The sequence below is a fragment of the Neovison vison genome, chromosome 2 (assembly GCF_020171115.1).
Source record: "Neovison vison isolate M4711 chromosome 2, ASM_NN_V1, whole genome shotgun sequence".
Lineage (NCBI taxonomy): Eukaryota > Metazoa > Chordata > Mammalia > Carnivora > Mustelidae > Neogale > Neogale vison.
The window spans coordinates 199,209,911-199,224,838 of record NC_058092.1 but is presented as its reverse complement, the minus strand read 5'-3'; the positions used below and the strand labels follow the sequence as shown (position 1 = coordinate 199,224,838).

At 38.1% G+C, this 14,928-nt stretch overlaps 1 protein-coding gene across 1 annotated transcript in view; it reads left to right on the top strand.

The window, feature by feature from the left end:
• The window catches only part of LOC122899265 (tyrosine-protein phosphatase non-receptor type 20-like), a 67,988-nt gene that overhangs the window by 27,592 nt on the left and 25,468 nt on the right, over positions 1–14,928 (top strand). Inside the window, exons 3-4 of the mRNA XM_044236830.1 lie at positions 4,984–5,081; positions 7,555–7,664. Of these exons, the coding sequence (XP_044092765.1) occupies positions 4,984–5,081; positions 7,555–7,664 (208 nt within the window). The remainder of the gene's footprint in view (positions 1–4,983; positions 5,082–7,554; positions 7,665–14,928) is intronic.

Sequence of the window (14,928 nt, the reverse complement as noted above, 5' to 3'; positions counted from 1 at the left end):
AAGCGAAGATGAACTTTTGGGACTTCATCAAGATCAAAAACTTCTGCACAGCAAAGGAAACAGTCAACAAAACAAAGAGGCAACCCACGGAATGGGAGAAAATACTTGTAAATGACAGTACAGACAAAAGGTTGATATCTAGGATCTATAATGAACTCCTCAAACTCAACACACACAAAACAGATAATCATGTCAAAAAATGGGCAGAAGACATAAACAAACACTTCTCCAATGAAGACATACAAATGGCTATCAGACACATGAAAAAATATTCATCATCACTAGCCATCAGGGAGATTCAAATTAAAACCACATTGAGATGCCACCTTATACCAGGTTAGAATGGTCAAAATTAGCAAGACAGGAAACAACATGTGTTGGAGAGGATGTGGTGAAAGGGGAACCCTCTTACACTGTTGGTGGGAATGCAAGTTGGTGCTGCCACTTTGGAAAACAGTGTGGAGATTCCTTAAGAAATTAAGAATAGAGCTTCCCTATGACCCTGCAATTGTACTCCTGTGTATTTACCCCAAAGACACAGATGTCGTGAAAAGAAGGGCCATCTGTACCTCAATGTTTATAGCAGCAATGGCCACAGTTACCAAACTGTGGAAAGAACCAAGAGGCCCTTCAACGGACAAATGGATAAGGAAGATGTGGTCCATATATACACTATGGAGTATTATGCCTCCATCAGAAAGGATGAATACCCAACTTTTGTAGCAACATGGACGGGACTGGAAGAGATTCTGCTGAGTGAAATAAGTCAAGCAGAGAGAGTCAATTATCATATGATTTCACTTATTTGTGGAGCATAACAAATAACATGGAGGACATGGAGAGATGGAGAGGAGAAGGGAGTTGAGGGAAATTGGAAGGGGAGATGAACCATGAGAGACTATGGATTCTGAAAAACAATCTGGGGGTTTTGAAGGGGCGGGGAGTGGGAGATTAGGGGAGCCAGGTTGTGGGTATTATGGAAGGCACGTATGGCATTGAGTATTGGTTGTGGTGCAAAAACAATGAATACTGTTATGCTGAAAAGAAATTAATAAAAAGATAGTATGTAGGAGTCAATCTAAGGATAGGTCTGAATTACTTTTTTTTGAGAATATTTAAAAATATTTTGTTGTTATAGATATATCATTAATGGATATTAAGTCTTAATAAATGAGGAACATAGTTATCCCTAATTTATTTATTTACCTTTTTAGAGATTTATTTATTTTAAAGAGAGAACAGGAAGAGGGGCAGGTTGGGGAGTGAATCTCCTACAGACTCCCCACTGAGTGTGGAGCCTGATGTGAGACTTAGTCCCATAACCCTGAAATCATGACCTGAGTCAAAATCAAGAGTCGGATGTCTGGGTGGCTCAGTTGGTTAAGCAGCTGCCTTCGCCTCAGGTCATGATCCCAGCGTTCTGGGATCGAGTCCCACATCGGGCTCCTTGCTCGGCAGAGAGCTTGCTTCTGCCTCTGCCTCTGCCTGCCTCTCTGCCTGTCTCTCTGTCTGCCTGTGCTCGCTCTCTCTCCCTCTCTCTCTGACAAATAAATAAATAAAATCTTTAAAAAAAAAAAAAAGGAGTCGGATGTCCAACCGAGCCACCCAGGTGTCCTAGTTATCCCTAATTTAAACTACAAAATGAGTGTAACTTAATTTAAATAAATTTTTCAGTTCGTGTGTGTGTGTGTGTGTGTGTGTGTGAGAGAGAGAGAGAGAGAGAGAGAAAGAAAGAGAGAGATTTGATCAGCTGATTGCAAAACTTGGGAAAACAGGAGGTCAAAAATAGGCAAGCCAGTATTAGGAAAGAAAGCAAGAGTATATATGTGGTGGAGGGACGACTGGCAGTGCAGGTTGTCCAGGCTTATAAAGCTATATAGGAATTAAAGAAATGTGGTAATACAATAAAAGGTGGCAAATAAGACTGATGAAACTGCATAGAAATTTCAGAAAAAAGACTTATATGCATGTGGGAGCATTTTATATGACAGATGATATTGTAGATATCTACAGTGACCTGCTCAATTAGTAGTGTGGTACAACTGGTTATCCAGTAGGACAAATAAAATGCTTTACTACCTGTGAGTGAAGATGAACAGATTCGTTTCTTCTTCCCTTTGAGGAAATGATCTTGGGTTAGCCTTCCAGGACCCTGTTTCTCTGAAAACCTGATAAAGGTGCTATCACCTGTGTTACCAGGCCCATTGCTTACGGTGAAAATGACCCTGGACTACGAGGATTATGACCAGAACAATGATGTCTTGTTGAGGGTACAAAGGGGTGAATGTGGGAATCCCCTTGCTGTGAGCCTGAGGTTAGGTTCATGAATTATTATAAGAGGTACTGGTTCCTGTGTACCTTGAGGTTTCTAAGCTGGGAGACTTAGGTATACACCCATGTGGTGTCATTGCATCACACCTGAGCTTAAACCAGATTGCTGTTAGGACTCCTGATGAGGGTACACTTAAGGCTGTGCTGCTGACATGTTGTGGCTCTTCACCTGTATCCTTCTGCAAAGCTCATCTGGTACTGGGTGTGGCCTACTGGATCTGTGAATGTCCAGCTGACTACAAGGTCACTATTGGTGGTTGAGCAGAGTGGGCAGAGTACACTCTACACTGAAATTGATTCTAGGTGAATTGAATCCCCCAATATTAAAAGCAAATGTTAAAAAATTTTGTAAAAATATTTTTTTAAATAATTTTTTTATTTTTTATAAACATATATTTTTATCCCCAGGGGTACAGGTCTGTGAATCGCCAAAATTTTGTAAAAATATTTTGAGGGGCGCCTGGGTGGCTCAGTGGGTGGGGCCTGTGCCTTCAGCTTCGGTCGGGATCCCAGGACCTGGGATCGAGCCCCGTGTCAGGCTCTCTGCTCAGCAGGGAGCCTGCTTCCTCCTCTCTCTCTCTGCCTGCCTCTCTGTCTACTTGTGATCTCTATCTGTCAAATAAATAGATGAAATCTTTAAAAAAATATTTTGAGAGATTGCATTTTTTCTTGCTGGCATAGGGAAGGACTTTTAAATTATTATTATTATTTTTAAAATTTTATTCATTCATTTGACAGAGAGATCACAAGTAGGCCGAGAGGCAGGCAAAGAGAGAGGGGAAGCAGGCTCCCCGCTGAGCAAAGAGCCCGATGCGGGGCTCGATTCCAGGACGCTGAGATCATGACTTGAGCTGAAGGCAGCGGCTTACCCCACTGAGTCACCCAGGCACCCCTAAATTATTTTTATTTTAATTTTTGTTCTTCTACTTATTTTCATTTGCATATAGTTGAGACACAATATTACATTAGTTTCTGGTGTCCAACATAGTGATGCAGAAACTCTGTATGTTAGGATATGCTCACCACACGAAAGGACTTTTTTTGTCTTCTCTATTATTCAAAATGGTTATTAGCTAATCCCCTAGAAATGAAAATATTTAGAAAACTATTAAAATATAAGTTAACTTTATATTTCAACCAATCCTTATTCATATTAGGCTAAATCATTATGTTTTGACGTGTTCAGCTAAATGAATACACTTGGTAAGAGTGCTGGGTAGTCATTTACATCTTTCCATTAACATGCTTGTTTCTTTTTTTTTAAATATTTTTTATTTGTTTATTTTGAGAGAGAGAGAGAGTGAGAAGAGAGCTTGAGAGGGGAGGTCAGAGGGAGAAGAAGACTCCCCATGGAGCTGGGAGCCTGATGTGGAACTCGACCCCAGGGCTCTGGGACCATGACCTAAGCCGAAGGCAGTTGCTTAATCAACTGAGCCACCCAGGCGCCCAACATGCTTGTTTCTTAAGTTGATTGTGTTTGGTCCATGTTTGAAAATGATGGTTGCAGGTACTCCCACAAGAGGTACTCCAGGCCTAAGAAGTTTCATGGGATAAGCAAAACACACACACATTGCTTCTCGGCCTTTTGATGAAGATCAAGTGTAGTAAAACACACCCCCCCAACGTGTAAACATATTAGTAAGAGAGGAAAGATTAAGAAGTTCTACACAATCAGAGTCGTCAAAAGTCACTTCAGAAAAGATGGAAAGAAATGGTATAGGCTATGGCTCAATATGAGGCTTGAGAAACAGGTATGAGATGAGGATGGTCAGTCTGGCAAAGGCCAGACCGTGGAAGGCTGCCGGGATTTTGGATCCACTGTTTTCTTTTGCTGAGGATACTTCCCTTTTCTCTTTGCTTAGCTCTTCCTTTTGTCTTTTAGGTACATGACAGTTACGTGTCACCGTACTATGTGACTGCATTAACATCACCAGCTGTAATTTGTATGGTTGCTTGTGTATTTTTTTCTCCTCATGAGAAAACATGCTCTGCAGCAGCAGAACACATGCCTCTCTTGTTCACTGTTTTATCCACAGCACTTAGAGCAGTATCTGTGCATACTAGATCCTCAGAAAAGAATCATCGAATGAATGGATTAATTGAAGCAGAATTACTGAATCTTTAATTTAATGTGATTTCCCCCCTAATTATACTCAATTTTTTTTTAAATTATAGAAGACTCTGAATGCAACAGAATGTACTGACATCTATGGGGCAGTACGGAATCCCATGGTAGAGATGGATTACTGGACTAGATTACATAAGCACTAAAATAAAGATAAATACAGGGCTAAGAATTTAGTATTTACAGTAAACCAAGGATAAGAACCTTCTCTGGGCTACAGTGATATTTTTTTTTGATAAAAAATGAAGCCTATTTTTATCAACTTTTAGTAAAGAACTTGGGTGATTCAATAAAAATTCACTTGTGTGTGCATAGTACTTTATACTCTTTTGTTTTGACAGGTTGTAAAATATTTAATAGGGAGCAGTACATTTCAGGTGATTTTCTAGAAGTAGAAATCACACTGACTGTGGTTTTAGTTCTATTATTGAAGATTCTTCTTAAGAAGTTATAGAAAAGACATTTCTTTTAAACTACACATTCCTAAAATCATAGCCATGATTTTCTTTTCATTCTTATTCCTGTAGGTTTTGGAAAATGCAGGTGGCTCAGAGAAGGTAAAACTCTCTGTTCAGAATTTCCAACACAGTAATTACGATGATCTTTTTAAAGATGCTACAGAAAGGTATAACCAATATGCTTATTTAGTGAGCTTTCTGTTCATTCATGCTCATAGCCCTCTCAGTGGAGACCGTGAATAAACAACCCTCAAATGTTTGATTAGTTTCTCAAGAGATAATTCTTTGTAGTAAGTACAACCTGATTTTGCTAGAAATAGGATGCATTTATGACCTCATAAATATGGTATTAACACAAGAAGAAGATATTCCTAAAGAGTTTAATTTCTCAGTCAACTCAACAATTATACAGTTCCAGAGTCTTTGTAAATGTGTTGGGAGCTTTGGAGAGGGCATTATGCTTGAGGTAAAGTAAAGCACAGGACACAATTAATTCCACTAGAAATTATATGATTTCCAAGAAAGAAAATAATGTGCTACAAACAATAGAACTGTTAGATGATGAATTCTTGGTACTATGTATGAAAATATTTAAAGAACCAAGAGAAAAGTACATTTCCATTAAGAAAAACAAAACAATAGCATTCATGCTTATAAAAATGTTCAAATTTAGGTGTGACATGCAAAATCATATCAAAGAAGAGAACATCTTAATGAGCCATATTTCCATATAGAGATTTATAAGTCATGTTAGCTGTAGTGACTGGAATAGCACTGCATAATAATGCAGATAGTTTAAAACTTGCATATGCAACTTTCAAACGTGCATTAAATGAACAAATAAATAATAGTTCAAAAGACATTTTGAGATCCTATTATATACTAATGGTATATACAATTATTAGATGGTAATTATATACTAAGCATTGTATTAAAATGTAAAATTTACACAGTTCTTGTCCTTTAGTTTATAATTTAATTAGGGAAACAGATATGTAAAAGACAAATTTAAATACAATATAATAAGTACTGTTATAGAGCCAAAGTCCAGGGATTGTGAATACAGAAGACAGAAATATGGATGGGAGAGTTTATCACCACCTTATTTGAATAAAAAATATTTAGGTTGGATTTAGGATCTTAAGTATAAATCTAGCAGAGGAAAAGGGAGGGAAGAAAATGTCAAGCTGGGAGAGGTTTGAACAAAGATAAGTTGTGAAAATATCTTATTAATGGTGAGAAATATTATGTGTTAAGAGCTCTAGGGTACCTGTGAATTTGAATGCCAGGAAGCTTGGGAAGATAAGAGGTAGAGCCAAAAATATAATGTGGGTCAGAGTGTGAAGGAGCTTGATATACATGAAACCAAGGAGTGCATATTTTAGTCAGTTTGTTAGCATTAGGAGGAAGTACAGATGGAATTTTTCTTGTTGTATTCATGCATATGTCTGTCTATCCATCTAGGAGGAGGATTGTGGGTAGCAAGGTGGATGATATCTGGCAAGAAATGGGCAACAATTAGATATTTATAGTAATCCAAAAAAAAAAAAAAAAGATGAGAAGAGGAATGAATAAGAAACTTGAAATGACTCACAGAAGCAAAAGAAGAAAGGCATTTATTTGGTTAAGGTTAAAGCATAAGATGCACAAGAGATTAGTAGGCATGACGATGAAAAAGTAGGAAGGGGCCAGATTGCCAGTAACTTAAACTTCTGTGAGGGGCCTGGGTTTTTCCTGAAGCTGGTGGGCGGGTAGAATTAAATTTGAATTTAGGGAGAGTTTTCTCTAGACATCAGAGATTAGAACCAGAAATCACATTAAGAGGCTTCTGTTAAGTGGGGTTGCAAATGACGGTGCAGCAAGTAAATGGAGCAGTGAGAAACTGGAAAGGAACAGGAAGAGAGTAGGGCTTAGTGTTTGAAAGAAAGTTGAAAAGGGTTTCCATTTTTAAGATCGGGGGAATCAAGTATTCTTACGTTTGGAAGAATTCATACATGGGGGAGATTATATATATATATGAAAAGATAATTTTAGAAAAAATTGTCTAGGAGACAGAAGGCTTGGAGTTGAATGTGGAAGAATTAATTCTGATCAGGGAGAAAGTAAGGAATAATTGAAAATGTTGGTGTAACTAAGCACACATTTTTAAAAAAGTATGTTGAACGTGTTCTTGCTTTCTGGCTTTCATTGTCGAGAAGGGGCTACATTTTTACGAAGGCAGAGAATTAAGATAGGGTCTACATGAGGATGGTGGTTCAGAATTAGCTGCCATGGAAGAAAGGTAGAGGAAGCTGGACTGAGACCTGCCCGTATTTTCCAGATGGCTTTCTGTTGATATCAGAGACCCCGTGGCCTCAGTACTTTCTTCCTGCAGCCGAGGTAAAAGACGTTAGTTGATCCAACATGCCTAATTTGCAAGCCAGGCAAATGTGGGAAGAGATGGAGTTTGTGATCAGACGTTGGGACGTGGGCATGATCTCTGTGGAAGTGGCCCCCTCCAGGGGCAGACGACAGAAGTACATAGCTGAACTAAAATGGAGATGGGTGTCAGCACATTAATTAATACAGATTACCAGAGAGTCTTTCATAAATGTATATATTCTTTGAAACCATGAACAAATACATAAATTTCTTTTCTAGTGAGAGTGAGGGCACCCTCGCCACGGGTGGCTTGTTTCTCAGAGACAAGTGGAGCAGTGAGGATGAAGAGCTTCCTGGACCATCCCAGACTGTCCCGCCTCAGCTTGCCGGTACGACATCATCCTATTGCTATTAGCACATTCTTGAAGAGGCTGTATTTCAGAGGTAGGAACGAAGACATTTCTAATATGAATGCAGGAAAGAGCTGGGAAAAACTTTTTTAGATGGGGAAAGCATGGTTTCCTAGGATTTTTTTTTTTTTTTAAGAATGAAGAAAATGCTCCACACTCCACCTTCGTAAGGGTAAATTTCTCCCTTTCTTTGAGTATTTTAATATATCAAGGTCAGCTTAATAAAATGAGCTATTTGTATTTTCTTATACTAGGAATTAGAGATTTGTGTAGACTTGCATTATGATCTGCTTCCTCATTTTCTTAATTTTAATTTGTTGCATAGTATATACTTTATGAGTAAAATAGGAACATTTTTTGATGACACGTAGTCATATGTTGTAAGGAAAAAGAAAATACAGATGTGTATAAAAATAAATCATAATACTGAAGAATATTAAAAATGTTGTGTGTATGTGTATTTACTTCTGTATATAATGTAAACAGAAATATAACCATGAACATATCTAGATTTATACACATATAAGTTATAAAAATAATAAAATAAAAACATTTAAATTTCTATATATGTAAAATTTGTGTGTGAGGTAGGGGAAATCCCATACTTCAAAAAACCCTGGGGGTGCCTGGATGGCTCAGTGGGTTAAGCCTCTGCCTTTGGCTCAGGTCATGATCTCAGGGTCCTGGAATCGAGCCCTGCATCAGGCTCCCTGCTGGCCAGCTTCTCTGCCTACTTGTGATCCCTCTCTGTCGAATAAATAAATAAAAAAAAAGAGAGAATTATAGAGAACATGCATTTCAATATTAGATTGAGTGTCAAAATCTTCTCTAATGACTTTTTTAAATTTGGAAAACGTCAAATCTAATTAGGACAATCTCACACTCTAATTGTTAATATACAGTCTGACACAAAAATAGTTTACAAGAAAATACTTTTAAAATACTAAAGTATAATTTACATATGGTAAAATTCATCCTTTTAGCATGCAGTTCTGTGAGGTTATAGACAAAGGTCTACCATCACCATCAAGATGAGTTTCCTTCATTCTTCATCTTTCTCGTCATCGGTCTTTTGTCGTCGGTCTTCCCTCACCCCACTGCCTGTGCCTGGCAACCAGTAATCTGATCTTGTTCTTGTTAGCTTTGTCTTTTCCGAAGTGCCATATAAACAGAATCATAAATATGTGCCTTTCATGTGCCACTTCTTTCACTTAGAGCAGTGCTTGGTATTTGTTTCCACTGTTGTTTTTATTGGTATTTAATTTTTTTTTCCTAAATAGCATTCCATTGTATGGCTATACCAGTTTGTTTATCCATTCAGCAGTTGAGGGACATTTGGGTGTTTCCACATTTTGACGATTATGTATAAAAGCACTACAAACATTCACATACTGGTTTTGTATAAATCTACTTTTCCATTTCTTTAAAGGGGTGGATTTCTGAGTCATAAGTCTATAACTGATAGACTGTTTTCCAAAGGGGCTGTACCTGTATTCATTTTATCTTTTTTCCTCCTACTCTTTTTTCTTTGTGTTTGTGTTTAAGATAATTTTTACCAACTCATCTGCAAATTTATTTACTCTTTCCTCAGCTTTGTTAGTCTACGAACAAATAAGCCCATGTGAAAACATTCTTTAGCTTTCCTACAGAGTATTTATTTATTTATTTATTTGAGAGACCGTGCACTCGCAAGCCAGCATGAGTGGGGGGGAGGGGCAGAGGCAGTGGGAGAAGCAGGCTTCTGGCTGAGCAGGGAGCCCTATGTGGGGCTTGATTCCAGGACCCTGAGGTCAGGACCTGAGCTGAAGGCAGACTGAGCCACCCAGGCGCCCATCTTACAAAGTTTTCTAGTGAGAAAATTTACATTTGACTTTATCTTCTAGTTTCATCTCTGTTCAAATTCCCGATCTGTTCATAGTTTGTCCACTTTTTCCATAAGATCTTAAACATATTAATCAGAGTTATTTAGAATTCCCTCTCTCATGATTTTAACACATGGGTCATATCTAAGTTTTTTCCTGTAGAATTGCCTTGGTTTTTTTGGACGTATTTTGTCATTGCTGCTGCTGCTTCTTGTATGTCTTGTAAAGTTTGGTAGGGTGTTGATTTGGGGTGTATAAAAGTAGAGATTAAGGTAAGTGGAATTTATGCCTGGAAATAGTCATGCCTGTTCCGCTGCTAGGCCATTAGTGTAGGTTCTTGATTTAGCATGTTTGAGACATGGGTCAGATTTTGGTTTTGTGTTGCTTTCATTACCTACATGAACTTTTGTTTGTTGGTTGGTTTTGTTTTGTTTTGTTTAATTTTTAAAATTTATTTTCAGCATAATTTATTTTCCTTCATTGTTTTTGCACCACACCCAGTGCTCCATGCAATATGTGCCCTCTCCAATACCCACCACCTGGTTCCCCCAACCTCCCACCTCCTGCCCCTTCAGACCCCTCAGATTGTTTTTCAGAGTCCATAGTCTCTCATGGTTCACCTCCCCTTCCAATTTCCCTCAACTCCCTTCTCCTCTCCATCTCCCCTTGTCCTCCATGCTATTTGCTATGCTCCACAAATAAGTGAAACCGTAGGATAATTGGCTCTCTCTGCTTGACTTATTTCACTCAGCATAATCTCTTCCAGTCCCGTCCATGTTGCTACAAAAGTTGGGTATTCATCCTTTCTGATGGAGGCATAATACTCCATAGTGTATGTGGGCCACATCTTCCTTATCCATTCATCCGTTGAAGGGCATCTTGGTTCTTTCCACAGTTTGGCGACCGCGGCTATGTGAACTTTTGACTTAAAAATGTGTCAAGATTTAAATTGTGCCTAGGGTGGCAACTGCAATGCTAGAGGGTTTCTCTTCACCTTCCTGTTCTGCCCTTACTTTAAGCCTTCCTGGTGCACCTGTGGTTCAGAAGGGCTCTTCCCCACACTCATGCTCTAGTGGTAGCCTGATACTGGCTGGCCTGCACAGGAGGGCAGAGTTCTTTGTAGTCATAGTCCAGTCTCAGCCTTTGGTAGGTTCTCTGTTCCTGGTTGTCATGGGAGAGAGTTTTGTCCGTGATGCTGTCTCTCCTCGCTGTGACATTCCAATTCTGCTTTGTATTTTTGGCAGGCTTACTGTGGGAGAAATTTCCTGTTCCTTGCTTAGTGGTAGGACACTGATGATAGTATCAGTATAGGGTCCTGAGCTCAGGACCGTTTCCTGCCTTTCCTCCTGGAGGAGAGTGTTTTTCTTTAGCTATTTCTAACTGCATTGGTTCTTCACCTGTGCACAACAGAGTTTGCTGCTCGTCCTCCTTCAGCTGAAGACTTTGTTCTCTGGGGAGATGGTAGGTCCAAATGGGACTTTATACATTTTCCACAGTGGCAGTAACTCTTCTCTAAGCCTTTGTCACTGAGGGATTCCTTCCATTTCCAACTCTGTGTCATTTTTTTTTCTTTCTTTGTTTCTTTTTTCCTTTCTTTCCTTTTTTTTTTTTTTTTTTTTTTTTTTTTTAATGAGCATCCGTTGGAGGCCTTACTGAGTCTGCAAGGGTGTTGCAAACTCTCTAGTATCTGTGGCTTCCCAAAATTTCATGCTCTCACATTAGGCCACATTCAGCCTTCAGCAAGATACTAAGTTTTTTTTTTAATCTGAATTCTTTTCCATCTTATGGAAATCCTATAAATTAAGCCATTCTCCAGTTGATTTTTTCCCCATTAATAATCTGTAACATGGGGACGCCTGGGTGGCTCAGTTGGTTGGACGACTGCCTTCGGCTCAGGGCGTGATCCTGGAGTCCCGGGATCGAGTCCCACATCGGGCTCCCAGCTCCATGGGGAGTCTGCTTTGCTCTCTGACCTTCTCCTCCCTCATGCTCTCTCTCACTGTCTCTCTGTCAAATAAATAAATAAATAAAAATCTTTTAAAAAAAATCTGTAACATGTATTCTTATACATATTTCCTATGTACCAGTGCTTTTTTTGTTTGTTAGATTCCCTTGGTAAGTCAAGGTATATATTCATTTTGTATTTAATAGATAATATCAGACTCCTTTCCAGAGGTTAGAGCAATTTATTCTTGCTCTAGCTGTTTTGAAGGGCCCAATTTCCCATATTTTTATCACCACTAGATAACCCTTTTCCCAGCTTTTGCCAATCTGATGAATTAAAAATAACAGTTCCTTGTTACTGAAATTCACATTGTCCTGATGACTAATGAGAATGAGTATCTTGTTTGTTTATTAGCCTCTTTCGTTTGCATATTTGTACCCTTTACCATTTTTGTCTTATTATTTTGTAGGAACTCTTTACATTTTGGAAGTCCTAACATCTTGTCTGTCTGATAAATATAAATTCTTCTCCTGCTCCATACCTAAGAAAGAAAACCTTCATAACCATTGTGGGTTTCTAGAGTGTTTAGAAAGTCCTTTACTAGAAGAATGCACAAATACTCTCTTAAATTTCTCCCAGAATTTTCATTCATTCATTCATTCATTCAGTTTTACCTAGGTTATTCATCTTTCTGCTGTTAATTGCTAAGTATAGTGGACATGTAGAAAATGGACTAGACAATTAAACCAGTACCATTCACTAAGCCACTTTCCCAATTAAATTTAAATATATGTTTATTAAATTAAATTCCCAAAAGTGTTTGGATCCTTTTCTGTTCTCCAAACTTTTCCACTGATTGTCTTGTTTGTTCCTGTGGACGTATTATTCTGTTGCGATTATAGCAGTTGTAAGTAATATCTAGAAAGACAAATCTTCCCTTAATTTCTAAAAAAAAAAAAATGAATGTAAAGGGGATTAAGAGGTGCGGACTTCCAGTAATAACAAATAGCATGGAGGACAAGGGGCGTTAGAGAGGAGTAGGGAATTTGGGTAAATTGGAAGGGGAGGTGAACCATGAGAGACTATGGACTCTGAAAAACAGTCTGAGGGGTTTGAAGTGGCGGGGGGGGTGGGAGGTTGGGGTACCAGGTGGTGGGTATTATAGAGGGCACGGCTTGCATGGAGCACTGGGTGTGGTGAAAAAATAATGAATACTGTTTTTCTGAAAATAAATAAATTGGAAAAAAAATAAACAGATCATGGGATGTAATACAAAGCATAGGGAGTGTAGGTGATAATATTGTAATAACTTTGGTGACAGATGGTAAATAGACTTATTATGGGGATTATCTCATAATATATAAAGACACCAATCACTTTACTCCTAAAACTAATAGGATACTCTATGTCAATTATACTTCAGTCAAAAAATTTTACAGGCTGTTTGGGCTATTGCTACATATGGCATTTTAAATTATTTTGTTCATTCCCATGTAAACCCTTTTGTTTTTTTTTTTTGTTTTTTTCTTTCCCCAAATTTTTATTTAAATTCTTGTTAGTTAACATGCAGTGTAATAGTTGTAGAATTTAGTGACTCATCAGTCACATACAACACAGCACATCACAAGAAATGCTCTCCTTAATCCCATCACCTATATAACCCATCCCCGCCCCCACCTTCCCTCCAATAACCCTAAGTTTGTTTACATGGTTAAGAGTCTACTTCTTGGTTTGCTGCTCCTTTACTCCTACCATGTTCTTTTGTTTTGTTTCTTAAATTCCACATGTGAGTGAAATCATACGGTATTTGTCTTTCACTCACTGACTTATTTTTGTTAGCATCATCCTCTCTAGCTCCATCCACTTCCTTGCAGATGGCAAGATTTCTTTCTTTTTAACATGGCCAAGTAACATTCCATTGTGTGTGTGTGTGTATGTATACCACATCTTCTCCATCCATTCATCAGTCAGTATACATTTGGCTCTTCCCATAATTTGGCTGTTGTTGATAATGCTGCTACAAACATCGGGGTGCATGTATACCCACATAAACCCTTTTGAAATTTAGATTGAGAGTGGCATGACATTTATATTCATTTGGGAAATATCGGCATTTTATGACACTAAGTTTTTCCTTCTATGTGAAGAATGAGGTGTGTCTGGAGATCAGGTATTGTGTGTGTGAATTACAAAATGACTATTGCTTCACCTTCCAAAATCTGACACAAGAACCTCTCTTATCAACCATCTTAATTGGAAACATTTGGGAAATAGAATTCTTGGAGAAGTAGTTCAGCCTAGCCATGTTGACATATTGCAAAGTGACCACAGTCCATCTTTTGTTAACTTGACACTCATACACATCTCTTTAAACCATACCTAATCTCCAAATAAAATGAGACTATGAGAGTCCATGGTCTCTCATGGTTTACCTCCCCTTCCAATTTCCCTCAACTCCCTCCTCCCCTCCATCCCCCCATGTCCTCTGTGCTATTTCTTATACTCCACAAATAAGTGAAACCATATGATAATTGACTCTCTCTGCTTGACTTATTTCACTCAGCATAATCTCTTCCAGTCCCGTCCATGTTGATACAAAAGTTGGGTATTCATCCTTTCTGATGGAGGCATAATACTCCATAGTGTATATAGACCACATCTTCCTTATCCATTTGTCCGTTGAAGGGCATCTTGGTTCTTTCCACAGTTTCGCGACTGTGGCCATTGCTGCTATGAACCTTGGGGTACAGATGGCCCTTCTTTTCACAGTTTTATTTTTTAAATTTTCTAATGTATATGCTTTTCATTTCTTTTTCTTAACTTATTGCACTAGCTGGGACGTTTGGTACAATGTTGAATAAGAATAGAAAGAGCAGACTTCATTTTTGGGGGAAACATTTTGTTTTTCATCATTAAGTATAAGGTTAGTTGTAGGATTTTTGTGGATGTCTTTTGTCATATTAAGGAAATTCTTTCCAGTTTTAATTTCCTGAAAGTTTTCATTATGAATGCATGTTGAGTTTTGTTTTGTTTTGTTTTAGTGCTTTTTCTGTATCTGCTGAGATGATCACATAGTTTTCTTCTTTTGTCTGTTGATACGGTGAGTTATGGTCAGTTGCTGTGGTTGATTTTCAAATGTTGAACCTTCTTTGTATTCCTGAGATAAGCCCAACTTTGTGCATTATCCTTTTTATATGTTGTTTGATTCGATTTGCTAGCATTTTATTGAGAATTTTTACATTTATGTTCATGATAGATCTTGATTTGTGGTTTTGGTTTTTGTGATGTCTTTTTCTGGTTTGGGTGTCTGGGTAAAATTGCCCTCATAAAATTAGTTTGGAAGTGTTTCCTCCTATTTTATATTCTAGAAGAGTCTGTACAAAATTGTTATTATTGCGCTCTTAAATGTTTGGTAGAATTCAGTGAAACCATCTGG